General features: G+C 41.4%; 2 protein-coding genes and 1 long non-coding RNA gene across 4 annotated transcripts in view; 1 reads left to right on the top strand and 2 right to left on the bottom strand.

Moving 5' to 3' along the window:
• LOC310697720 overlaps nucleotides 1-7,391 on the top strand; it is a 68,254-nt gene extending 60,863 nt beyond the window's left edge. For both annotated transcript variants that reach the window (XR_014521159.1, XR_014521160.1), the window contains exon 4: nucleotides 6,902-7,391. This is a non-coding gene — a long non-coding RNA (uncharacterized lncRNA). The remainder of the gene's footprint in view (nucleotides 1-6,901) is intronic.
• Nucleotides 7,392-7,889: 498 nt separating this feature from the next.
• On the bottom strand, nucleotides 7,890-22,237 carry LOC310697829 (large ribosomal subunit protein eL8-like; the record flags this gene model as incomplete). The annotated part of the gene is made up of 8 exons (XM_083484454.1): nucleotides 7,890-8,052; nucleotides 8,652-8,721; nucleotides 9,381-9,511; nucleotides 11,844-11,923; nucleotides 12,765-12,905; nucleotides 13,594-13,743; nucleotides 17,007-17,161; nucleotides 22,206-22,237. 8 exons carry the CDS (start codon nucleotides 22,235-22,237, stop codon nucleotides 7,948-7,950), a joined length of 864 nt encoding a protein of 287 aa, XP_083340580.1. The 3' UTR covers nucleotides 7,890-7,947.
• A 4,890-nt stretch (nucleotides 22,238-27,127) lies between these two features.
• LOC310697701 (mediator of RNA polymerase II transcription subunit 22-like) overlaps nucleotides 27,128-27,846 on the bottom strand; it is an 82,525-nt gene continuing 81,806 nt past the window's right edge. The window contains exon 5 of the mRNA XM_083484405.1: nucleotides 27,128-27,409. Coding sequence (XP_083340531.1) covers nucleotides 27,214-27,409 — 196 coding nt within the window. The 3' untranslated portion in view covers nucleotides 27,128-27,213. The remainder of the gene's footprint in view (nucleotides 27,410-27,846) is intronic.

Below are 27,846 nucleotides of genomic sequence, written 5' to 3'. Positions count from 1 at the left end.
AACCATAAGATCCACAGGTGAACTAGAGAAATTTAAGTTGAAATACAGACTTGGGAGGTGAGGGAACCCAAGACAGAGAGTCAGTACCAGAGACAGCGGCAGGAGGCGAAACTGCCAACCTGCTAAGAACGTAGTAACACTACTAAGTGTTAAACTCAACATAAACCTGATACTATTTCAATTATTTTTCACAATCTGTTTTTATTCTGGACAATAAAAAAATCTATCTGTGAAATTAATAAAATAGGATGAACTTGAAAATAATCTCTTGGAACATCAGTGGTCTAAATAACAAAATCAAAAGGAATAAAACTGAACATATTTTAAAAAAAGAAAGCATGGGACATTATATGTCTCCAAGAAACACGTATTGTCCAGAAACACAAAAGAGTGTTAATCAATAAAAGAATGGGAAATGAATTCACAGCATCAGACCCCTCAAAAAAAGAGGCATAGTTATTTATACGAATCCAAAACATGAAGCAGAATTAGTCTTCAAAGCTAAAGAGCGCAGAACATTAGGAATTTGATTAATTAAAGGTAAAGATAAGTTATTAATAGTAGGAGGAGTGTATTCACCAAATAGGAGACAATCAAAGTATTTTAAGAAACTACAGGAGAAACTGATACAATACAATAATGAGAATATGATAATCATGGGAGGCCTAAATGGGGTTATTTCGTCAAACTTGGATAGGACTGAGAAAGATTCCCCAGTTAAAACTGGGAAACTTCCAACAACATCCTGCCAGATGGTAAATGATTTAAATCTAAAAGATATATGGAGAGATAAGCACGCAAATGACAAACAGTATACATATTATTCTGATGCTAACAAATCGGCAAGTCGAATTGATGCGATATGGATTTCACATAATCTCATACCTTCAATTAAAAAAATAGAAATTTCACCTAAAATGATATTGGACCACAATCCAATTATTATGGAAATGAGGCAAAACACAAAAAGAAACACAAGGTGGAAAATGAATGATAGACTAATAAATGATAAGATTTTACAAAAAGCTCAACAAACATTAAAAGACTTCTTTGAAATAAACATGGTGCAAGACACAGATCCCAGAGTAATATGGGACACAAGTAAGGCCTATATAAGAGGATTCTATATTCAACAAAATATAATACAGAAAAGGATTAGGGAATCTAAATTAAATAAAATAAAGCAGGATATAGAAAATCAAGAAAAATTACTAGCAAAATCCCCTAAAGATAAAACATTGAGTCAAAATATAAAATTATTGCAAATACAACTTTCAGCATTGCTAAATAATGAGATTGAAAACAACATCAAATGGATGAAACAAAGGTTCTTTAAAGCAGGGAATAGACCAGGACATGGCAAATAAAAAACAAAACAAAAAGAAAGTCAGATAAATAAAGTAGAGCACAAAGGGAAGGTTTATGAAACGGAAGACGAAATCAATAAATGTTTTGTAAAATACTTCAGAAAACTATATAAAAGAGGGTCAGAAACAGAAGAAATTGCAGATTACCTCTCAAAAAGGGAAATACCTAAAATAAGCAAAGAGAAAGTGGAACAGTTAAATGCCCAAGTTACGGTAATGGAATTACACCAAGCAATTTCTAGTTTGAAAATTGGTAAAACACCTGGTCCAGATGGACTAACGTTGATCCACTATAAAAAATTGGAAGATAACATAGTCCTGCCTTTAAAAAACCTAAGGAATAAAATATTGGAAGAAGGTAAAATTCCAATGTCATGGCAAGAAGCAAATATTGTATTAATTCATAAGCAAGGAACACCTAGAGAGCCAGTAAGTAACTACAGACTCATCTCGCTATTAAACAACGATTATAAATTATTTGCGGGCATCCTGGCAAGCAGACTCAAATTAATACTAAAATATACTAATAATTATGATCAATTGGGCTTTCTACCAAACAGACATATGAAAACAAACACTGGAGTGGTTATCGATTTAATTGAATATTTGGAATTAAGACCTAGCAAAAAAGTAGCATTTATGCTAAAAGACGCCGAAAAGGCCTTTGATAACCTATCTTGGGCCTTTCTGCAAAAAAACTATAGAACTATCAGCTCTTGGAGAAAAAATTCTGTAGAGGTGTCAAAGCAATATATAAAGAACACCAAGACCGATATTATAAAAATTGAGACGGGCACCAGGCAGGGTTGTCCGCTTTCGCCCTTATTATTCATAACTCTCGGAAGTTTAAATTCAGAATTAAGATGAAATAAAAGGGATTACACTAGGGGAAAAGATATTTAAAATCAAGGTGTTTACTGATTACATCATTTTAACGACTGAAGAACCAGAAACAAGTGTCCCAAAAGCAATAGAGAAAATTCTAGCATTCGGCTGTGTATCAGGATTTAAGATGAATATGACAAAGTTAATGGTGAGGAGGAAGGGTTTCCATAATTAAAATGAATGTCCTTCCCAAAATGCTCCATCTCTTTCAAACAATTCCCATAATACGTTTCAAGGAGTGGAAGAAAGATATGACAAAATTCATATGGCAAAATAAGAAAGCCCGCATAAAATTCAAACTCCTGACAGACAAAAAAGAGAGGGGAGGTCTGGTGTTGCCAAATTTAAAATTATACTATGAACCAGAATGCCTTGTATGGCTGAAAGAATGGATCACTTTGGAAAAAGCAGATTTATTAGACCTGGAGGGCTTTAACAACAGGTATGGATAGCACGCCTACCTCACATATGATAAGATCAAAGTCCATAAAGACTTCAATAGCCACCTAACTAGAAACGTGTTATTTAAAGTCTGGAGTAAGTACAAAACGAGACTGGAGCCAATGACACCATGGTGGCTCTCACCTCTAGAAGCCCATACCATGAAAAAAACTAAACATAAATAAGGAATGGGCAACTTATAGAGATTTGATAATGGAAGACCAAGGTAAACTTAGAATAAGACCATATGAGGAAATAAGGCATTATGTCTCCGACAGATGGCAATATATACAACTTGGAAGTGTCTTTAACTTGGACTCAAAGAAAGGCTTTGCTAAAGAGAATTAATTAATGCATGAAATGTTATTTTAAAAAAACAAAAAAATTCTATCTAAAATGTATAACCTTTTGCTAGATTTGGACATGATTGACAAGAAAGTGAAAGAGACAATGATTAAATGGGTGCGAGACTTCGGCCACACAATATATTTAGAGCAATGGGAGAAACTTTGGCAGGAAGATATAAGGTTTACCGCCTGTAGTACAATAAAAGAAAATTTCATCAAAATGTTCTACAGGTGGTATTTAACACCAGTCAAATTAGCAAAAATCTATAAACTGAAATCCAGCCTCTGTTGGAAATGCAACAAGGAAGCTGGTACAACAATGCATATGTGGTGGAGTTGCACCCCAATTAAGTACTTCTGGGGAGAAATACATGAGGAGTTGAAAAAAATGCTTAAAATCCCATTAACAAAAAAAAACAACCCCAGAGGCTTACCTACTGGGCCTTTAGGAAAAGAAAATCAGAAATCGAAAAAAAGAATTTTTCTTATATGCGACCACCACAGCCAGGATAGTAATAGCATCTAAATGGAAAGCTAAAGAACTACCTACCAAGAAGGAATGGATTCTCAAATTAAATATTTAAAATTAGCTAAATTAACAGTATCCATACGACAGCAGTCAAATCAAAAACTAAAAAACGAATGGCAATGCTTTGATGATTCTATGACAAAATATTGCTCCAAAAAAGACATGCTTAATATGCTTAGATTAAGAATGTAAATGCATCAAAACTATAATGACATATGTACAGTGGTACCTTGGGTTACAGACGCTTCAGGTTACGGGTTTTCAGGTTACGGATGCGCCGAAACCCAGAAGTACCAGAATGGGTTACTTCCAGGTTTCGGCACTCGCGCTAAATCGCACGTGCGCATAAGTGCCGAAACGCAACCTGCGCGTGCGCACACACAGCGCTGCGGGTTGCGAACGTGCCTCCCGCGTGGATCACGTTTGCAACCCGAGCGTCCACCGTATGTATAGAGAGAAAATAAAAACAATCAGAATGCAATGATAAGGGTAAAATTGATTGTAGAGAAGATGAGTAGCGGTGGAGGGAAGTTAAACGGGGGTGGGTTTATTTTATTTTGTGTGTTTTTTCTTTTTCTTTTTTGGGTATTGTATAATGATTTAATGTATAACACTGGGCAACAATTTTTTACTTTTTGAATGTTGTCTAGATTTCTACAACTGATTCAGGGTATTTTTGCACTGCTGAATCAGGAAATGGCATCCATTTCTCTCCATCAGGTCAGGTTTTTGTGCTATGTTGATTTGAAAAAAATCAGATCTTGTGACAAAATCAATTACATTTTTGTGGCATTATCAGCTGATTTTTGTCAACACATATCATCCTAAATATGTTTTTAAGAGAAAAAAATGTTTTTAAAACATATATTGATTACCTGATAGAAACATTGATTACTGTAAACTGAATGGTGGGCATTGATAAAGGTAAGAACACGTAAATTGCATGTTGCTTCATCATTTTTCAAACTTCAGGGCTTGAACTTCCGTTTCTTGGAACTCCTGGAATGCTCAGCGCAGGGAGTTCTCTCTTCAGAGTCCAACAGTAGTCAGCCATCATGACTGCATCCCAGCGACCCTGATACCTGGTCTCCATCTCTTTCATGACCTGATGGAATCTCTCCCCCTGCTCGTCACTCATTGAACCCAGGTTCTCAGGAAACCGGTCCATATGTGAAGCAGTCAGCATGTTGTTGACAAGTTCTGCGTAGTTTCTGGCCTTATTGTTGCCCAGAAAGTTCTTCACTACCAGAACAAATGCCTTCCATGCTTCCATTTCCACTTCCTTCATTGAGTTTCCGAACTCTGGATCTCTGATGAGCTGATGGATCTGAGGACCGTCAAAGATGCCAGCTTTCAACTTCTCCATGGTCAATCCTGGAAAAGCCTGGCACAAGTAAGTGAAGCAGTCACCATCCTTGTCCAGAGCCTTGGTGAACTGCTTGATTAAGCCGAGCTTGATGAGCAGCGGTGGGAAGAGTATTCTGTCTCTGTCCACCAGAGGGTCATTGATGACATTCCTTTTTCTGCAAGGCACCAATTCCTCCGGCACAGGCCAGTCCTTCTTCGTGTAATGCTGAGCACGGTCCCTACTATCCCACATGCACAGAAAACATGGGTACAGTGGTGCCTCACAAGACGAAAAGAATCCGTTCTGTGATTCTCTTCGTCTAGCGGTTTTTTCGTCTTGCGAATCAAGCCCATTGAAGGATTAGCGGATTAGCGCTATTAGCGGCTTTTAGCGGCTTATCTGCTGATCGGATCAGCTGATAAGCGGCTTAGCGGCTTAGAAAAAGGGGGGGAAAGGGGGGAAAAACCGCAGGAACTCGCAAGACATTTTCCTCTTGCGAAGCAAGCCCATAGGAGATTCGTTTTGCGAAGCACCTCCAAAACGGAAAACTCTTTCGTCTAGCGAGTTTTCCGTCTTGCGAGGCATTCGTCTTGCGGGGCACCACTGTACTTGGTGAAGCCAGACTGTTGTCCCAACAAAAAGTTCACCATCTTCAGGTCAACACAAATAAACCACTTATGCTGATCATAACCAATTTTCTCCAGCACATACTTCACCTCTTCATAGTTCTCCTTCAGTGTACTTGAGTGAGCCATGGGTTTTGATCCCCCAACTTTATGCTTTGCCACACCAATTTATGGAAGATTTCGAGGTTTTATGACTTCAAACTGATCCCTTTTCGACATAATCACCCAGAACTATCGGACCTGAATACTTCTTGTCATTAAAATAATCATTTCCAATCAAAACAATTATTCGATATGGCATTTTACCCGCACCAACTTCTTCTAAAATGCTCCACACAAGCGTACATGTGAACAAAAATGTAAAAAAAGACATGTGGCCATAACTCAGAAACTTGACCTGATTGAGCAAAACCAATGTGATTTTTGGATTCAGCGGATCAGATTCGTCCTAAATCAGCTGAAAAAACGCAGACAACAAATTTGTTGTTGACCAGTGTAATGATTTAATGTTTCTTTTCTGTTATGTATTATTTCTCTATTTTAAATTAAATTTATGATGGAAAATCTAAATAAATAAATAAATAAATAAACTGATTCTCATCAAGGCCACCATCAAAATAAGTTAAATGCACTGATGTATATTTTGCAGTTTCCATGACTCTGGTTCTCACTTTTGAATTTTGGGGAAATGATTGGTTATTAAATGGCCAAATCAATGTGCCAAATAAAAGCAATGATGCATTGCAGGGGTTACACTGGATGACCCTTGGGTAGGATTGCCATGTCTGATAAGTCCCAGACATGTTCTTTTGGGGCCCAACAGGCCCATCCAGGGGTACTTATAAATTTTAAAGGAAATGTCTGTGTTGGGGGGACAGTATTTACCGTATTTTCCCCTCTATAAGATGCACTTTATCCCTCCTAAAAAGAGGAAATGTGCGTCTTATGGAGCGAATGCAGGCTGCGAAGCTATCCCGGAAGCCAGAACAGCAAGCAGGATTGCTGCACAGGAAAGCCTCTTTCAACATTTGATTCAGAATATTTTTTTCTTGTTTTCCTCCTCTAAAAACTAGGTGCGTCTTATAGAATGAAAAATACGGTATTTTGCCTGACTTGGGCTGCTCTGCACACAGTGGCCGCTGACAGCCTGAGCCGGGAGAAGCGTACAGGCACTCTGCATTCCCTGGCTGCCGCCAGCCTGAACTTTGTGGCTGTGGCCCCGCACGACCCTTTCCCCAGGTCGCTGTCCTTTTTGTACTCAATATATGGCAACCCTTTGCATATATTACTGACCCTAAAATTGTGTGCCCTTCGCAGGTTAACCTTGTCTTAACACTAGCTTTCTCCCTTCTTTGCAGGTATGGTTTGTGTGCAGCTACCTCCTACATGTGGTACAAGAAATTCATTCAGAAGGTTCACCTTGAAGACTTACAACTCCTTGGTGCAAGCTTGGCCTCAAAATGCTCACAGGAGCTGCAGCCAGTCTCAGAGGTCACTACTTTATACAGAGGAACAGGCCTTCTGACTTGATTGCAGCACTTCAGTGACCAGAGCAAGCAGACCCAAGCAAGGAAGACTCTAGTGTTCTGCTGAAAGTTGGCTGCAATATATTAGAGCTGCAGTGTTACCCGACTGACCTGGGAGTAAGCCCCACTGAATTCAGTAGGACTCACTTCTGGGTAGGCATGGTTAAGGGAGGAATTGGGATGATGGGGGCCTTAACAGGGAAGGTGAAAGTCTTTCAAATTGTAGTGCTTATCTTGGGTTGTTTAATGCTATGTAATCAGAAATGACATGAAGGAAATAAGGATTCAAGAGTATTAAGTGTTTGTGCAAATCAGAATGTTGCTGATACAATATGATGCAAAGTTCCATGTAATGAAGTAGTAAATAAATCATGTCGCATATACAGCTTTGTTTCTTCTTGGCAACAATAATGACACCAAGTCCCTATCAAAAAGAAGTATTGTAAACTTCTGAAGTTCATAGTTGCGGGGTATTTCAATTGCACTCTTCCCCTGTGAGCTGATTGATTTCTGTTGTCTTGTCAAGGCAGCTTATGAAATGTTCTAGAACCCAATATACTTGCAGCTAACATTGGCCAAAGCTCCATGGAGGTATTGTTTGAGCTTTCACACCTGCAGAGATAAGCTTCCAGGGTGCTCATTACTGGTGCAAATCTTAAATTCTCTCCCCTTGGCACAGAAAATGGAGAAAGGAACGCTGGAATAATTTCTTCTTAGGTGCTATGGAATCCCCCTTTACTAGACAAGGCTACCATAAGACATAACTGACAGAACACCACACTCTAATCACTAAAAACTTACAGAAAACAACTGGAACACATTTTGTTTGCAGTATTTTATTTTTATGGGAATAACTTCTTGAGGCAAATCGGATACATCTATCCAAGTTTAGTGGCCAGTTCTTTAGCCTTGGCTTTTTCAAGCTTAGCAATGCGGGCAACTGACTTCGGCCCCAGAAGATTGCCGCCCCAGTGACGACGAATCTGGAAGGAAAAAAGATTGCTCACATGTCAAAGTGACTTACAAAACTTACAATTAAAATTTAGATTAAATGGTATAATTTTTTTGAGGATTTAACATTCACAGCAATAACCTGAGTGTCGGCTTTTAAGTACAAATTAGATGCAAAAACTACTACTGGAACAGAGACTCAAATCAACTCCACTTCATACATTACAGCTGTGCTCTAACAAGTAGTAACAGTTCCAAACATTGTAGTACTATAGACACAGACTCTGGAATATTGCTAACAGGCTGTGTAACTCAATGGTGGCTCAAGTCCTTTTCTTTTCTCCTGTGGGCATTTTTAGATTCTCAATCCTGTTATCTTGTCCAAAATATTTTTAGATGCTACCAGCTCAGTGGGTCAACATGATACCGCTGTTCACTCACATTATTTCTGCTACATGAGGGAATTCTCTACACAGGGCTGGAATGAATTTTCATATTGGAGGCTGCTAGCAAGCCATTCCTGATTTCAGCAAGCTGGACAGTGGTCATGCCACTGCAAGGGAGGGGGGGCACTTTCCAAAAGCTGACAAATTAGTCAATATACCCACAGATCCTATAGGCACAATCTTACCTCATCGTATCTCTCATTGTAGTTGGTCTTGACAGCTTCCACGAGTTTAGCTAGAGCTCCCTTGTCCTCGCTGCAAAAGAGAAGACAGATTCAACAAGCCAGCAATTGAGTTTGAGTTCTCCAAGTAGATTACAATTTGAAATACTGCTTTAAGTGCCACTTTTCAGGGCAACGTTCTCTTAAAAGTTCATTTAGCTTCAGCAGTTGTGTTCATTCAATGACATTAGACACAAAGCAGACCCCTACAAATGACTAACAAGTCCCTTAATTTCTAAGGGTTGCATCCAATTTAGTCCTACTTAGAGTAGACACACTGAAATTAGTGGCTTCAAGTTAGGCATGTCCATTATTTTCAATGGGTCGGCTCTGAGTAAGACTCAATCCAATGGTTTGAACGTAACACCCATTATGGTCCACTTTAGGGTGAACCTCTAAGTAAAAACACAGTTTGATGCCACACTAAGCTAGCAGCAATAATGCCAACTCTTAAGCTTTACATGTAGTCAATGCCCTGCAGGCCTGGGGTCATGCAGTAGTTACCAATATGGGAACCAACTGCGCAGCTGGCACGTGAACTTAGCATTTCCAGATGTGGAAGGAGGAAAGGCTGCAGCTTTAACAGCTGTTTAGCTTGCGGTTAAAGGTGTAACTGCCCCAAACCATACCAGCCTCTTCGGTTTCTTCATTTGAATTAGAAAATAGGTGAAAAATGTTTTCAGGGCTACTTACGGATTAACCTGAGTGAAGGCAACACAGGTACAGGTCTTTCGGTGGACAAGGCAGCCCAGCCTTGCCTTGCCTTTGATGATGCAATAGGGCACTCCCATTTTTCTGCACAAGGCAGGCAAGAAAACTACCAGCTGGATCAGAGAGGGGAGAAGTAATGCTTTAAAGCTGGCGGTCGTTCAGTTTTTAATACAGTAGGAATTAGGAACTGTGGCCCTCCAGACTTTACTGGACTCCTAACTCCCATCAGCCCCAGTGGTTAGGGATGATGGGAGCAGGAGTCTAACAACAGGGTTGTCCCCATCCCTGCTTTACAACAAGGGCTCTGGCAATTGCTCAGGGTTAAAAAGCTCGTATGATTTTGCTCTTCACAGATAGGGGTCAGTGTTGAATGGTCTCTTTAAATTTGAAGGTTCATTATTGTTCCACAAGATGTGTATTTCTTCAAGGGCCAGAGAAAAATAATGTGACCTAGTTTTACAGCTGTGAAGCAGTATAGCAGGTGCTGTTAAGTTATGTTAATTAAGCTGTTGGGTATAGTATATAAAGAGCAGCACCTAGCTCTCTCAGTACCCTGGTGGATGGGTTGTTGGTTGGTTCATGCTTACTGATATATTATAATTAATGTAAAAGGAGTTTTTGATTTTGTTATTAAAACCTAGCAAAAGTTATTTTGCATTCCTTGTAATGTGTGGTCTCCCCAGCACGCCTTCTGCAGCGCAACTAATCTGCAAATAGCCAACAGTCAGGTGAAGAAATTCAAGCACCATTGCAAAAGCCATAGCCTGCTCTATAAAGAGTCAAATGGCAGAAGGATATTTCCAAGTTTGTCTGGGGGGGGGGGGAGGGCGCAAAAGGCCAAGGATTAAACATAAGACACTTACAGATATAAAAGAAAGAGGCGGGTTTGCCCTGCCAGACTTTAAACTGTACTATGATGCTGCGTGTTTGGTGTGGATTAGGGACTGGATAAAACTGGAAAAGGAAGAAGCACTACATTTGGAAGGCCATGATAACAGATTTGGATGGCATGCATATTTATGGTATGGGAAACGGAAAGTCCACAAAGGATTTTATAATCATATAATCAGGAGATCATTAATGAGGGGGTGGGAGAGATAAAAAAGACCTATTAGAACAAAAAACACCCTGGTGGTCATCACCAATAGAAGCTTCGTTGCTCAAACCGCTTGGCAAAAAGGGGAAGTGGCCTACATACAGAGATTTGTTGAGGATCAAGAAGGAAAATGGAAATTAAAAGATTATGAGGAAATAAAAGATCATTTTCAGAGTTGGTTACACTACAGACAATTACATGAGATGTACAAAGAAGACAACAAGAAAGGGTTTAGTATACAACTTCTAGATTTCAAAAGGACATTATAGAAGAAGTGAAGCTGTTGAAGAAAACCTATAGTATTTTGCTAGAATGGGAAACAAAAGATGAGGTCAATTTGGTCATGATCAAATGTGCACAAGATATAGAACATAAGATACAATTTGAGGACTGGGAAAAATTGTGGAAAGTAAATTTGAAATTTACAGATTGTTCTCTTTTGAAAGAAAATGATATGAAAATGATGTATAGATGGTATATTACACCAGTACAGATATTGTAGAGAAATTTAAAAATTTTGGGAAATGATAAACAATGAATTGAAAAAAATGTTTAAAACGACATTTGTAAAAACAAAAAACCCAGAAGCATTTCTGTTAGGGACTGTAGGACAAGACCTGCCAAGAAAAACAAAGAACCTATTTATGTATGCTACAACAGCAGCAAGAGTCTTGATAGAACAAGGATGGAAGAACGAGGAAATCCCAACGAAAGAACAGCGGCAAGAAAAATTGATGAGTTACGCAGAGCTGGCTAAATTGACATACAAATTGCGGGACAAAGACAACTGTGACTTTAAGGAAGAATGGGAACTTTTTACAAATTATCTAAAGACAACAAAATGAACTGGACTCCTTGGCAGGTTTTCAATAAGCATACACAAATTTATTGGTTGATAACAGGGTAGATAATGTAAGGATATGTATAATTTCATAACATGCAGAGAATAATATGTGCTGAGACATCAGAGAGAGGAGCTGAGGGAAGTCTCGGGGGGTGGGGAAAAAGGGGGGAAATAATGAATATGATAGGTTTTGATAATTTGTTATGTTGAAATTGTTAATAATTTTTTTTTAAAAAAGAGCCAAGTTTGGAAATTTGTTAACAGGACTCTGATGTTTTCCAAAGTAAGTTGTACAGCCAAGCACATTTCAACAGTAACCTTAGTGACCTAGCAACATTAAGAATTATCTAGAGCAGGAGTGGGTGACCATTTTGTTCAAGCTAAGGAAAGAAAGAGCAGAAAACACCCGTACAAGAATGCAGTGGCTGCTATTCATTTAAAAAACCACTTAGCAGCATAAATCTGAGCTTTTGAGTACAAGACCCCGACTCTTGCACCTCCTTACCTCAACAGGGTCTACATCGTGTGCGATCACCACCAGCTGCGACTTCTTGTTCTCCACCAGAGTTGTAACGGTGTTGACACCTGCAGAAAAAGCCAGTTAACTTGAGTGTGCTACAAAAGTTTGTTTTCCCAGGCAAAAATAAAGAAATCCAAAGCTCCCTGTCTGTGGAAAAGCACAGTGGCTCAAGTGGTGTTAACAAAGCACCAAGCTGCCAGCTTTTCCTAGCCATGTCAAGGACTAGCAGAGGAAGGGCCTGCTACTGCTCAGGGTTAAAAAGTTCAGTGGTGCCTCGCAAGACGAAATTAATTCGTTCCGCGAGTTTTTTCGTCTTGCGAAGCACGGTTTCGGAAAAGTTTTGGAAAAGCTTCAAAAATCACCAAAGTCTTCAAAAACCTCAAAAAAGGCTACCACACCGCGTGCTATGAGTTGCTCCTCGAAGTCAAGTCGCAACTGTATTAACGGTTTTAAGAAAAAGGAAACAAACTTGCAAGACGTTTCCGTCTTGCGAAGCAAGCCCATAGGGAAATTCATCTTGCGAAGCAACTCAAAAAACCAAAAACCCTTTGGTTTTGCGAGTTTTCCGTCTTACGAGGTACCACTGTTCTATGTTATGCTCTTCAGTCTGCAGTTCAGGTGAAGAAATTCATACATCATCACGGTAGCCAGTGTGATGCAGTGGTTACCTGGGCGAAACCAGGGTTCAAACCGCAACTCAACCATGGAGCTCACTGGGCAACCTTGGGCCAGTCACTGTATTTCAACCCAGCCTACCCTACAGGGTTGTTTGCGAGGGTAAAATGAGGAGGGGGAGAACCATCTACGCCATCTTGAACTTTTTGGATATAAACACAATAAATAAATACAGCTAGTTGTCCAGGTTCAACCAGGTTTAAATGTATAAATATAAAGTAGGAAGGTTACCTGCTCTGAGCACAGGAGGCCTCTTGGTAGGGACGTCGCCTTTCCCTGCAGCCTTTTGCTCTGCACGGGCCCGCAGCCTCTGCTCCTTCTCTTGCTTTGTCTCAGGCCTGTACTTGTGGGCCAATTTCAGAAGCTGAGTAGCTGTGGAAGACAATTGGAACCGTTCAGAGGAAAGCCTCTCTCTTAAACACCCTGTTCCCGTTATCCCCCTCCCCTAAAGGACATGACTTTTGTGCATCAGTGATCTTGGTGGTTGGGAGTCATCAAGGAAGTTCAGATAGCAAATATTTTGCTAGCATCATCTGCACACAAAGGAAAACCCTTCCTTACTACAAAAAGGTAAAGGGACCCCTGACCATTAGGTCCAGTCGTGGACGACTCTAGGGTTGCGGTGCTCATCTCGCTTTATTGGCCGAGGGAGCTTCCAGGTCATGTGGCCATCATGACTAAGCCGCTTCTGGCGAACCAGAGCAGCACATGGAAACGCTGTTTACCTTCCCGCTGGAGCAGTATCTACTTGCATTTCGTGCTTTCAAACTGCTAGGTTGGCAGGAGCAGGGACTGAGCAATGGGAGCTCACCCCGTCGTGGGGATTTGAACCGCCGACCTTCTGATTGGCAAGCCCAAGGCTCTGTGGTTTAACCCACAGTGCCACCCGCGTCCCTACCTTTCTTACTATAGCACTGTGTAAAACTACTTCTCTCACACTTGCCTCTTTCCAGCAAACTCCCAAAACATGGGGTGCACATTCAATTCAAGGAATCTGAGCAGCTACCCCACCTCCTTCTGCAACTCCACCTTAGAGCCAAGGAAAGGAGTCGGCCTTCACCTGTCTGACGGTCCAATGCTTGAGTGAACTGGTTAACTGCTGGAGGCACCTTCAACCTTTTGTAAAGGATGGCTCTTTGGCGCTGAAGTCGGATATAACGAGGCCATTTCACAAAGCGAGTCAGGTCCCGTTTGGGCTGAATGTCCTGCCCTGAAAGGCAAAATGACAACTCAAAATAATTGCTTCCTTAGCAATTACTGGTTATCCTTTTGTATTCTTGGTTTTCAGCCCAGAGCAAAGGTGGCAGGAGCATCAGCGATCTTGGTGGAGAAGATTGTCAGCAGCATCACTCTGATAGCAAATATTCTTTTGCATCATTTGCTCACAGCCCAGAGAAGCTTGGTCTTCCAAAACATAGTGGAAACACCAGGCCCTTCTAAATGCCTGCCAAAAAGTTTGCTATTACCTAAATCCTAATTTAGATAGAAATACACTGATAAAGAAAACATATTTAGCGAGACAAGCAATTAAGAAATATATGATAGATTTAAATTTAAAAGATCTGTGGAAACTAATGCACCCTACCAAAGGAGAATTCACTTTCTTATCACCAGTGCATCAGAATTTCTTTCAATAAGACCAATTTTTAGCATCATCCTCAATAATCAAATCCACGATGTGTATCAGATCACAGCGCAGTAATCTTGAAATGTGAATTTAGTAAAACAGCCAAGGTAAAAAAATGGGGTATTTAAATGTTTCCCTTCTTAATGATGAAGGATTTATACAACATATGTGAACAGAAACTATATAATATTTTGATTCTAATTCTGCAACAGCTTCTGCAAGACCATTTGAATGGGAAGCATATAAAATGTATATGTGTGGCCGAATTATTGCATATTCCTCTGATAAAAACAAATTAAAGAATAAAAAGGGGAAAATGTTAAAAGAGGAACTTAAGGACCTTTGAACACAAATGATTGGAAGTCCAACCACTATATTGTACAAGGAAATACCAAAAAATGAATTAAATAATATAGTAGCTCAGGAAATATGAGTGACCAGACTGGTTTCATAAAAACAAGACAAGCCGCAGATAGTATTAGACTAGTGGTGGACTTGATACATTTAATAAAAATAAGAATCCATTTTTAATTATATCATTAGAAACTGAGAAGGCTTTCAACAAAATTTATAGACTACACAGAAGCAGCTTTAATAAATTTGGATTTCCGCTGGATTTTATAAAATGGATTAAAATACTGTACGTTTCAACCACATTTAGAGTTAAAGTAAATGGCATTATATCTGCTCTGTTTCAATTGGCCCAAGGAACCAGAGAAGGGTGTCCACTTTCATGTTTGCTTTTTAATAGGTTTAGAACCCCTGGCAACATTTTGAGATTTACATAGTTCTCAACTCAGTTAAATACAAATTAGTGTTATTTGCAGATGATATTTTGGCAAGGTATCAAGACACACTATTAATTGTTCCAAATAGGAACTGAGATGCCAGTAGGTGAAAATTTAATCACACACCTAATTAAGCAAAATCAAATTTCTACCGAATCTATTTAATTTGGGCATGTTAATACCAAGAGATATAGCATAACTAGTAACAATTAATATAAATAACATCTAGACATCAATAGTTAGGGTTATTAAGCCTTACCCTTTAGAGAAGGATGAATGCCCTAAAAATGAATATTATTTCCAGATTTATCTATATTCTGAGAGGACTTCCAGTTTTTTATATCTGGGTCATATTTCCAAAAGATAAACTCTTTGTTTAGGAAATGCCTTTGGGGCTCTAAAATACAAATAATACCTTTGCAGAAAATGCAATTACTAATTAAAGAAAGTGGATTTGGAATTCTGAATTATACCACCAGGCATATTTACTGACAAGTATTATTGGAAACCTGTTGATGGTCTTAATGGGCTGGGCAGTATCAGGATCAAAATATTTGGAAGTTCAAATGACTCTTGAAACAATTAAGTCAGCTAGAAAGATATGGAATGTATTAGCCAATAAAAATAAATTTGACCCATTTTCACATGCAAAACACTCTCTGGAAAAAACGTGGTAATATAGAAAAGCTGCATGGGAGAAGGGTATTGACCTTGGACAAACCAACTGATAGATGAGGAAGATTAATTTTATACATATAATGCATTAAGAGAGAAATACCATCTACCAGTTGCGGCCCAATGACAATACCTGTAGTTACAGCATCTTTTAATAATTCTGTTCGGTCCAGTGGTCTTCTCAGCTTGAGACACCTAAAATACTGGGGCAATTGGATAATTCATTTGAAACTAAGAAGCCAGTGATTACTTTTTAGATATTTAGTATCAATAAATAAATTTGATATGCAGAGTTTAAAAAATGATTGGAATAAGGAATTGGTATGTCCACCATTATGCAGACCTTGGGGAAATGTTTAAGCTTTGATATCAAACGCATCGATGAATCTTAAATTAAGACTTAAGGAGTAGAAAATATTATTCACAATCTATTGGACTCCCTTACGCTTGTATAAGAAAGTGCTATCTAATGTAGCCTTTTGCTAGAGTTGTAATATGGATAATGCTTTTTTGATACACATACTTTTACAATGTCTCACACTTTAAGTTTTGCGATTGATTATATAAATATGTCACTGAGGAATTTAAGATTTTCAGACGGGCATATTCTTTTGAACGATATACAGTACCCCTGTATCTATTGTATGGAAAGTGACAATGGGATAGCAAAAATAGATTCTACATGCCCTAATGGTGGCTAAGGGACCAATGAACTAGAAGAATAGTTATAATTCTCCATAATCAATAGCTTGATAACATGGCAATATTAGCAAAATATGAACAACCACTTATAGATGCACTTTCTTTGGATAAATATATTTGGGACGAGTTTATACAGAAAATACTAGGTTATTGATAAACATATTTGTAACAGAATATTAAGGCTATACATTAGTCTTAATATGTACGGAAACCTAATTGAGTATTTTTTATTTTAATTCTCGTTCATATTTTCCTTTTCTAATCACTTTTTTTAAAAAATGAAATTCTTCCAATGAAATATCAATTAAAAATTGCTACTCCTTAAGGCCTATGCAGGCATTTAAGAGTAGATCCCTCCTCAATGATCAACTGATGCTTGCTTTAAATTATTTTGCTTTTAACTTGCTTTTCAAAAATTATTTTACTGTATGGTTTTATACTGTTGCAAAACCTCAGCGATATATTTCTAGGATACAGAAGCATATAAATATTTGTTATAAATAGACAAATAAATAGTCACTGGTCAAAATGCAACAAAACCAGCAGTATTCCCCATGCACATGTATTTTAGAGACAGGCGTGTATTTCCCACTTCCTGTGAAACGCCTATTCAGTATAGGCTCCTTGAACAGGGCTGCAGAGACCCATCATTCCAATCCCCAATTCCTTTTTCCAACTCACCGATGCCGAAGTTCTTGGGCCTTTTCTCAAAGAGAGGATTTGCAACCTTCTTGGCCTCCTGTTTCTTGACCACAGCAGGGGCCGGAGCCACCTTCTTCCCCTTGGCCTTCTTCCCCTTGGGCTGCGTAAGTTCAAAGAAGGATTCAGTGAATTCCCTACCAAAAGCGGGCGAGCCGCACACACATCAGAGGCCTGCACCAGGCCCGGGCCCCCAAGCCGGTTCCCCATTTCATCCGCTGTCCCCAATACAAGGCGCCAAGGATTCGCCCGGGTGTCCCGTGCCTCCCCTGCCAGAAGAAGCCCAACCATTAGCCCGTTTAGAGGACCGATGGCGGCGGATTGAGAGTCCGCCACTACAACAACAGCCAAAACAACTCACCATTTTGGCTTCAGCTTCGAAAAGGAAAGGGAAGGAAGCTCGGGGTAATATATTTAAGAGACGCTGAGCGGGCTTTAGAAATCCGTGGAGCGGAAGTAAACTCTATAGTTATTCGTCTATGGTCGTTGTGGCTTTTCACCGTAGAGATGCAAAGCCACAGAAGGCCGCTCCTCATCCATAGAGAATCCTGGTCCGTGACTAGAGCGTAATCGGTTTATGGCCGACGACAGTATCAAAGCGAGCATGCGGCTGCAAACCACACCTGCGCACGAAAGCAGGCATGAGGAATTCCCCAGTCAGCGTAGGGTTCGCTTCCCACATTTATGGAACGCTCTTTCTAAGGGAGGGCTTTAAGGTCCCAGATTAAACCCCTGACATTTCCAAGTAGGGTTGGGAGATTCCTTGTCTCCATTCATGGAGAGCTGATGTCAGACAGTATATACAATACAGACAACATACCCTCCAACATTTCTCTGATGAAAATAGGGACATCCCATTCCATAATTATAATTTTATTATTTATACCTGATACATCTTACTGGGTTGCCCCAGCCACTATGGGCAGCTGCCAACATTTATAAAAACATAATAAAACAGTAAACATTGAAAAACTGCCTTCAGATGACTCGGGGTGGGATAACTCCACACCCTCCAACTTTTCTCCAATGAAAATAGGGACAACCTAATGAAAGTGGAGGGACGCGGGTGGCGCTGTGGGTTAAACCACAGAGCCTAGGACTTGAGCTCCCATTGCTCGGTCCCTGCTCCTGCCAACCTAGCAGTTCGAAAGCACGTCAAAGTGCAAGTAGATAAATAGGTACCGCTCCAGTGGGAAGGTAAACGGTGTTTCCGTGCGCTGCTCTGGTTCGCCAGAAGCGGCTTAGTCATGCTGGCCACATGACCCGGACGCTGTACACCGGCTCCCTCGGCCAATAAAGTGAGATGAGCGTCGCAACCCCAGAGTCGGTCACGACTGGACCTAATGGTCAGGGGTCCCTTTACCTTTAATGAAAAGTGGGACATTCTGGGATCAAATCAAAAACTGGGAAGGCTTTTCTAAATCAAGGACAACCCTGGAAAATAGGGACACTTGGAGGGTCTGTACTGAGTTAGAGGAATTACCGTATTTTTCGCCCTATAGGACGCACTGGCCCATAGGACGCACCTAGTTTTTTGGGGGGGAAATCAAGGGGAAAATTTTTATTTCCCCCCCCCCCAGGTTTGCGCAGCCATCCCCAAGCTAGAAGAGGGAGACGGAGCGCTCCGTCTCCCTCTTCTGCCTTCAGGGACAGCTTGCCCCACTATCCCGCGAGCTTGTGGGGCTGGCGGGGGGACAAGCAGGCTTGCTTCTCCCCCCCGTCAGCCTCCAGATCAGGTCGGGGAATAGCGGGATGGCGGCGCTCCGCCTCCCCGCTATCCCGCGAGCTTGTGGGGCTGGCGGGGGGAGAAGCAAGCTTGCTTCTCCCCCCCCCCCGCCAGCCTCCAGATCAGGTCGGGGAATAGCGGGGTGGCGGCGCTGCGCCTCCCCGCTGTCCCCCAGCTTTTGGGCTGCAGGCTGCTGCCCGCAAGCCTTGCGAGCCCGCGGCACATCCCACCGGGCTTGCAAGACTTGCGGATAGCTTCCTGAAGCCTGCAGAGCGAGAGGGGTCGGTGCGCACCGACCCCTCTCGCTCTCCGGGCTTCAGCGAAAGCCTGCATTCGCCCCATAGGACGCACACACATTTCCCCTTCATTTTTGGAGGGGGAAAAGTGCGTCCTATAGGGCGAAAAATACGGTAAATGTTATAGAAAATAAGGAGGTTGGCTTTTGCTGCCCAACTCCCCAAGGGACGGAGTCCACTAAGTCCATGATTGGTCAGAAAGGAATGGCGGTAGGATGCACTGAAAGCAAGACAGACCTTTATTTTTCTGTTGCAACAGAGTTCCCTCCCCTCCTTGCAAGGAGGCAAGAGAGACCTAGAACAACTTTGAAAACTGCCCACCCTGTAGCCTAAGACCACCCCAGAAACATCATACATACATCACAGAAGGTGGTCTCCAGCAGAAATTTGAGTGTGTTGCTTCTCTTCTGTCTGCTAGAATACCTGATAATGCCTTACTGATTGCATTTTCTGGGTGGCCTGGCCATTCCTTTGAAATGGTAAATACGTAAGTTCCTGAATCTCATTTTTACAAATTTACACTTTATTGATAGTCTGCTCAGCTTAGCAGAAACTTTCCAAACTGTATTTGCAGGGAGGATTTGCAAATGAAAAGACAATTGGAAAGTTTCTCCCATTCTCATGCTGCCGAGAAATATTTGAGGTCCTTTGGGGAGAGTCAAAATGGCTTCAGGATTACTCTCTTGTACTATTTTAGACATGTGGTTTATATGCTTATGTATGTGTGTTTACCTTGTGCATTTATGAACATTTATGAATATTTATTCTATATATGCACCTGCCCGTTCTGCCTTCTTCCGGTTCAAAAGGGCCCATGCATCACACGTCAATTGAATCACACACCTAATATGGTTCCTGCTTGTATATCAGAAATTGAATCACTCCTCTGCTCTTTCACATGCCTCTAGTATCTGTGTTGCATTCCATCAACAACCGTTTCATTTTTATTGTCTACAAAATGGGAAAGGCACACTCATATTTTCAGCAATAACACAAAATTGACTTTATTCATTTAAAAAAAATGATTTTTATTGAAAATTTTCAAATATACAATCTTGCATTCATCGACTTCCCTCCTTCCCCTTCCATGGTTCTTTAAATTTTCCAATATCTGCATACTCTAAAAGGTAAAAAAAATCCATTTAATTTAGTTCCGCCCCCATTATAATAATAATAATAAATTTTATTTATATCCCGCCCTCCCCAGCCGAAGCCGGGCTCAGGGCGGCTAACAACATTAAAATAGTGCAACATTATAAAAACATCATAAGAATTAATTAAAATCAAAATTGATGGCAACCATGAACTAAAGTATTGTAAAGATTGCCAAAGGAGGGAGTCAGGCTGTGCCCTAACCAAAGGCCTGGTGGAACAGCTCTGTCTTGCAGGCCCTGCGGAAAGATGTCAAGTCCTGCAGGGCCCTTGTCTCTTGTGACAGAGCGTTCCACCAGGTTGGAGCCACAGCCGAAAAAGCCCTGGCTCTAGTTGAGGCCAGCCTAACCTCTCTGTGGCCTGGGACCTTCAAGATGTTTTTATTTGAGGACCGTAAGTTCCTCTGTGGGGCATACCAGGAGAGGCGGTCCCGTAGATACGAGGGTCCTAGGCCGTGTAGGGCTTTGAAGGTTAAAACCAGCACCTTAAACCTGATCCTGTACTCCACCGGGAGCCAGTGCAGCTGGTATAGCACCGGATGAATGTGATCCCGCAGCGAAGACCCCGTAAGGAGTCTCGCTGCGGCATTCTGCACCCGCTGGAGTTTCTGGGTCAGTCTCAAGGGCAGCCCCACGTAGAGCGAGTTACAATAATCCAGTCTGGAGGTGACCGTCGCGTGGATCACAGTGGCTAGGTCAGGGCGAGAGAGGTAAGGAGCCAACTGCTTAGCTTGGCGGAGATGAAAAAATGCCGCCTTTGTTATAGCTGCAATCTGCGCCTCCATGGAGAGGGAGGTATCGAAGATTACACCCAAACTCTTAACGGACGGTGCTGGCACTAATTGCACCCCCGCAAGAGATGGGAGTTGCCCCCTCAATCCCATATCGTCCCGTCCCAGCCAGAGGACCTCTGTCTTCGAAGGATTTAACTTCAACCGGCTCCCACGTAACCATCCAGCCACAGCTTCCAAGCATCTGATCAGTGTGTCTGGGGCCGAGTCAGGATGGCCATCCATCAACAGATAGAGTTGGGTGTCATCAGCATACTGATGGCAGCCCAGCCCAAAACTCCGGACAAGCTGGGCGAGGGGGCGCATAAAGATGTTAAAAAGCATCGGGGAGAGAATCGCACCCTGAGGCACTCCACACACCAAGGAGTGGCGGGATGACAGTTCCCCCCCCCAAGCGCCACCCTCTGTCCCCGACCAGAGAGAAACGAGCGCAGCCATTGAAGGACTGTGCCCTGGATCCCCACGTCGGCGAGGCGGTGGTCCAGAAGTTCGTGATCAACCATGTCGAAAGCTGCTGACAGATCTAGAAGAATCAGCAGCCCCGACCCGCCTCGATCCAGCTGTCTACGAAGATCATCTGTTAGGGCGACCAGAGCCGTCTCGGTCCCATGACCAGCGCGGAAGCCGGACTGGAATGGATCCAGAGCCGATGTTTCATCCAGAAACCTACCAAGCTGTTCAGCAACCGCTCTCTCAATCACCTTACCCAGGAATGGAAGATTCGAAACTGGGCGGTAATTGGATAGATCTAAGGGATCTAATGATGTTTTCTTTAAGAGCGGACGCACCACTGCCTCCTTCAGTTCCCCTGGGAATGTCCCAGTGCCAAGGGACAAATTGATGATATCCCCCAGGGATTATATCTAACTACTGTTGAATTTACCTTAATCCCGCTAGTGTTTTCACTTGTTTAGAGTTATTTTCCAAATATTCCATTAAATTTTTCCACTCTTCTTTATATACTTGACCTTCTTGCTCTCTTAGGCCTGTTAACTCTGCATATTCTATCATTTTGAGCTGCCATTTCTCTTTCTAAGGAACTTCTCTCACCTAGTTTTGGGCTAACAAAATCCAAGCTGTTGTAATTGCATACATAAATACCTTTTTCTGGCTCCCTGGCACCTCTGTCTGCACCATTCCCAAAAGAAACTCTTCAGGTTTGGGGGTGAATGTTTTTCTAACTAAAATATTTTTTCCATCTCATTATGCAGTAATACCTCTGCGAACGTCCGCCTTGTCTAGCGTCCATTCCGGCGAACGTCCGCAGCAAACCCGGAAGTACTGGAACAGGTTACTTCTGGGTTTGCCGTTCGCACATGCGCAGAAGCGCAAACCGCTCTGCACGCATGCGCAGATGCGACGCTTCGCCCTGCGTCCATTTCGGCTAGCGTCCAGGGCTCCGGAACAGATCCCGGCTGCAAAACGAGATACGACAGTAGTTAAGGAATATTGGGAAATTATATAATCTGCATGCCCACCACATATGTAGAAATGTTCCTCCCACTTCTCTGCATTTCCAATACATATCAGATTTAGATTTATACATTTTAGCTAACCTGCTTGGAGTTATATACCATCTTTGTATCTTTTTCACATGGTTTTCTTTTAGTGTGTAGCACGCAGTAAATTTCAAATCTTTCTTCCACAGTTTCTCTCAGCGGTCAAATTCAATATTATGCCCTATATCTCTTGCCCAGTGAATCATTATTTTACCAGCTCATCTTTTGTTTCCTGCTCCAGTAACAACTTATACATTTTGGATAATAATTTTTCATTATTTTCTAATAGGATTCTCTCAAATTCTGAGCTTTGGTCCAAAAAAAAAAAGTAATTTTTTTAAAAAATCTATCTTGAACCATTCATTTAACTGATAACACTGGGGAACAAAAATTTTGTTGCATTGACACCTGCAGTTGTTCTAACCTAATTTTGACATGCTGATTTCATATCTGAAGTTAGTTTTGTTCTGTAAGCTCTAGTTTTTTTTAATTCATGTTTTTCACTTTTCACCATAATCTTTGTTTTTCACAATGCAAAAATTCAATATTTTATTAAACACATAGCCAAAGTAGTACAATATGAGTATAAATGTAAGTGACTTATATAGCATTGAACGTGACATGTATAGCATTGAAAATGACATGTATATCTATGTACAGTTGGAGGTATGCAAAAAAATGTATTCCCTTGGGATACACAGTATACTGGGGAACAAAAATGTTTTCATTTTCTTTTGCATGAGATTTTCCAACTGTTCTTATATGTTCTTCCAATGCTGATTTCAAATCTGAAATCGATTTTCTTATACATGCTATAGTTATCTTTCAATTTCCGACTTTTGCCGATATGTCATATTTACACTGGGGATAAGTGGACACTGACATGTTGATCTACCCTAACCACATGGTAATTATTATTTTGCAAACTTAATTTTTCTTTATTTTTACGGTTTTGTAACCTAAATATTTGTATTTTTCAGATCGGACCATGGCTTCTTCAAGTAGACAAAAATGTGTAAACTGAGTAAGACTAATGATTGGAGAGCTAGCAGTAATCCCAATTGGGCTACTCTCGAATATAGTTTCTTTGAACCTCTTGTAGGGTGGACTAAACTTGGCTCCAATTTTATGAAATACCCTATTATCCTGGAGACTATTAAAGCACCTATAAAAATTTGGATGAATATAAATAAAAATAATAAGGATGACCCCTATCAACATGAGAAATTAACAATATGGGCCAACCCAAAATTAAAAATTGGAAATCAAGTAATAATTTGGCAAAATTGGATGAAAAATGGTATTTTGACATTGAATCAATTAATTAATGAAAATTACAAATTTGTGGAATATAAGACTTTGCAAGTAAAGTATGGATTAACCAGTGAAACACAATGGCAATACATCCAATTGAAACATATGTTGGAAAGGCAGTTTGGCCCTGATGCTATAGCAGCATCGGAAACACCCATGCTGCTACAAGATTTAATTTCTGCAACAAAAACAAAAAACTCTACACTTGCACTATATAAAACCCTACTCAACAGGAAGAATTATGATTTAGAATATGATAGACAAAAATGGAGTGAAGAGTTAGGGGTACAGATAACAAATGATATGATATATGGGAGTCAAGTATAAAATCATCAGAAATAGCCTCTATGGATCTAAGACTAAGTCTTATTCAACAGAAAAAGATATTCAGAGTCCACTAGTCTCCAGCAAAACTATACCAGAAGAAAATGACAAGTGCAGACAACTGCTGGAGATGTGGGAGTAAAAATGCGAACTTAGTACATATGATGATTAACTGCCCGATGATAAGATCATTTTGGTGCGAGGTGAGAATATCTATAGCAAGAGTAATAAAAAGAAATTGTTATTTAGGGGAATTGAATTTAATTCTAAATTATATTCCAGAAACGTAGGAGATTACAAGGGGTCGAAAAAATGGATGTACCGTGCCATATTAGAAGCAAAAAAAACTTTTGATGAATTGGAAGAGCCGGAAAAAGATTCCATTGAGCACATGGATTGATAATATGAACAGACTAGCTACATATGAACAAATTGCATGTCGACGCAAATTAAGAATGGATAAATATGAAGAAATCTGGAAGGAGTATTTAAGCGATAAGGCGGACAGTGGTGGGAAGTAGGGGGAGGAGAGAGGGGTGGGGAAATATTGTTAAAAAGGTGTAGTCATATCAGTATTCAAATCTGAATTGTCAAATTGTGTTATTAGTGTTACTATGGTTTTCGTTGTATGTGTCTGTTATGTGCTGGCATGGTTGCTCGAGAGCAAACAGGCAAGACTCCCATCTGTCTTTTCCAGGCTTTATTATCTGTACAAACTCATTTACAGTGCAGAGCATCTCAAGTCCATGTCTGCTCAGTCGCTAGCAGAATCTGGGAGTGGGCGGTCCTTAAACTTTCCCCAGCATAGCAGTCTTTTGACCCCCATCCTATGCCTCCCCTCTCTGTGCGTAAACTGACTGCGCAGAGAGGGTGTGGGCAAAGGGGGACCTGCCTCTCCCCCGCTTTGCTCAGGCTCCGTGTTGCGGCTCTCTCTTGCATCTTCCGAGCCCTGCATCCCTTCCCCACTGGGAGCGGGGCTTCCCTCCTCGCCGGAGGAAGAGCTGCTTCGCACGATCTTCAGAGGCTCCACCTCTCGTCTCTGAGCTGATGGCAGTTCCCTGTCAGTGTCTTTTGCGGTTGTTGTTTGTATTGAAAAAATGATTAAATAAATTTTAAAAAAGAAAAGAAATGTTGGCAGTAGTTTTGTCAGTAGTTTTGCAATGTTTTAGATGGCCCAGTCCTGTTTTCAAATACAGTGGTACCTCTGGATGTGAACGGGATCTGTTCTGCAGGTTGCGATTTGCCGCGTCTGAACATGCGCGTGACGTCATTTTGAGCATCTGCGCATGTGATGAAGCCCGGAAGTAACCCGTTCTGTTACTTCCGGGTCGCAGCAGAGCGCAACCCGAAAACGCTCAACCTGAAGCAACTTCAACCTGAGGTATGACTGTACATGTACGCTAAGGTCCACATCCAGACTTTTACCAGAGTGTGAGCAGATGGTTTGCAGAGAAGGGTGTGGTAGAAAGAGGCATCAGCTTATACAGTAAGTAGTTACATGATAGGGCTTTAATTCCTTATACAGCTGATCGGAAGGGAAAAAGCCAAATACTCTAGCAACTGGAGTATGGGAAAAGGACTAAGGCCTGTTCCTTTAGTCGAAAACAACCTTTGAACACTGCTCCCTGAAGCTACTCAATAGAGTAGGTATTTGCAGGATAGGGATGTGAGTCTTAGCTTACACAACTGATACGGAGAAAATACAGTACTGAAAATGTAATATTATTACTTTTTAATAGTTGTTCTTAATTTAGTACTAGGGCCACCAAGTTTTGTCATTTTGTTTACAGCTTCTGCACCTTCAAGAGAAACCGACCATGTGGACAAAGACACTCTTCTTATAATTTTGTATCCAGTGGCAATAATTTCAATGGCTTAAATTTCTGCCATCTTGGGCTGCCTTGAAGGCAGCTCCTGCTCTAAAATTCCCATTCAGATACTAAAATGTCAGACTATAAGCAACAGCCTAACTTTTCCCCACAATAAATTCCATCTAAGAGAGCACAGTTCTACATTTCACTCGTAGGTAGGGAACACTAAAAGAATGCCTGCACGCCAAAGACACAGCCACAAGAGAAGCAAACTTCCCATCTTGACTGCACTGGGCACTGGGTTGGCTACCCTGTGAGGTGGTGCCTAGAGAAATGTGGCTTCTTGAAAATACAGCTGAGGCCTGCTGCGAGAGAAGAGGTGAGGCGTTCCCAAAGTAAAGGAGGGATTGAACTCTGATTAATAAGAATACACACAGAGGCTTGAACCAGCAAGACTCTGGGAAGGGTGCGTATAATAATCTCTCTCTGTGTGCCTCCACCCCTTGGCCCAGGTCGTTTTATTCACAAAAGAACTTTTACAGAGTGTTCAAAAGAACCAATCAGATTTCTTCTGAGCATTTCAACAAACCCATGTGGGAGCAAAGTTAAATCAAAAGAAATTCTTTTAACTACAAAGACTACTACTCTGAGCATGCATACATAATCTGAGAGTAAATAAAAGAGGACTAGAGAAACTCCGGAGATCACAAACAGGAGTAAACAAGAGAGGATGGGAGGATGGCAAGGAGATAGGCATCTTTATCACCTTCCTGTGAAACTATTTCCTGGCCCTAAGATCAACATCCTGAGATTAACATATTGGAAAGGCTACTTCAAAGAAGCTTGCCCACTATCTTTATGGCCCAGGACGCCTGCCTGTCGAAGCAACTGGCAGTGTACGTGACTGGTCAAGAAAGAGAAATGAAACAGGGATGCAGAGGTGTGGATTGATCAAGAATCATATCAAAATAGTTTAAACCCAGTCAACGCAATGCTTTCATTGCTGATACAGATGGTTTACTCTATATTTGTTATAATTCCTCACAGTGGCGTAGCGTGGGGGGTGCAGGGGGGGCGGCCGCACCGGGCGCAACATCTGGGGGTTAGGGTTAGGGTGCTGACAACCCACGCTACGCCACTGATTCCTCATATCAATCCCACCTGATCACTACAAAGAGGGCCGGGGGGGGGGGCAGGAAAATGTTGTCTTGATGTAAGCACCGGAATGTTCAACTGTCAAAATGCAACAAAGCTGGGGAGAATTGCAGGCTCCCTTTTCAGGCATGCTCCGCCGGGCCTGCTCCATGCCTGTTGATGTGAGGGTGAGAAGTAATGGACCCCTGAGGGGCTGGAATGTTCTCTATCATGGCAGCCGCCAGAGGCATGGCTAGACCTTCTGGGGAGGACATGGTCAGCTCCTGTCTCCAATATGCTTCACACAGCGGGAGGTCGTTGGTGTCACACAGACTGTAGCTTTCCCTGAATGAGATGCCCATTAAGGAGAAAAGGACAGTGAAAAGCCACAAGAGGGAAAGATAGAGATAGAGAGATACAGGAGGGAGAGAAAAGAAGAAAAGCAAGACAGAGGCAACAGTGTTAAGAAAACAGCAAAAAAGTGATAAAAAGCAACAACTAAGGTTAAGAACGCAAGAGCCCTCCAAGATCAGGCCAAAGGCTCGTTTAGTCCAGCATCCAGTTCTCACAGTGGCCAACCAGATGCTAGTTATGGGAAGCCCCAAAGCAGGAAGCAAGTGCAACAGCACTCACCTTACTTGTAACAACAGCTAGTAATCAGGTTATACCGCATCCCCTCCAAGGTTTTGGGGAAAGGGAGTCTTTCCCAGCCCACACTGGAAATACCAGGGATTGAACCCAGAACCATCCTCATACAAAGGATGTGCTCTGCCACT

The sequence above is a fragment of the Podarcis liolepis genome, assembly GCF_965112155.1.
Source record: "Podarcis liolepis genome assembly, chromosome: W".
Classification (NCBI taxonomy): Eukaryota; Metazoa; Chordata; class Lepidosauria; order Squamata; family Lacertidae; genus Podarcis; species Podarcis liolepis.
The sequence above is the reverse complement of the archived record's forward strand: the minus strand, read 5'-3'. Positions and strand labels throughout refer to the sequence as shown.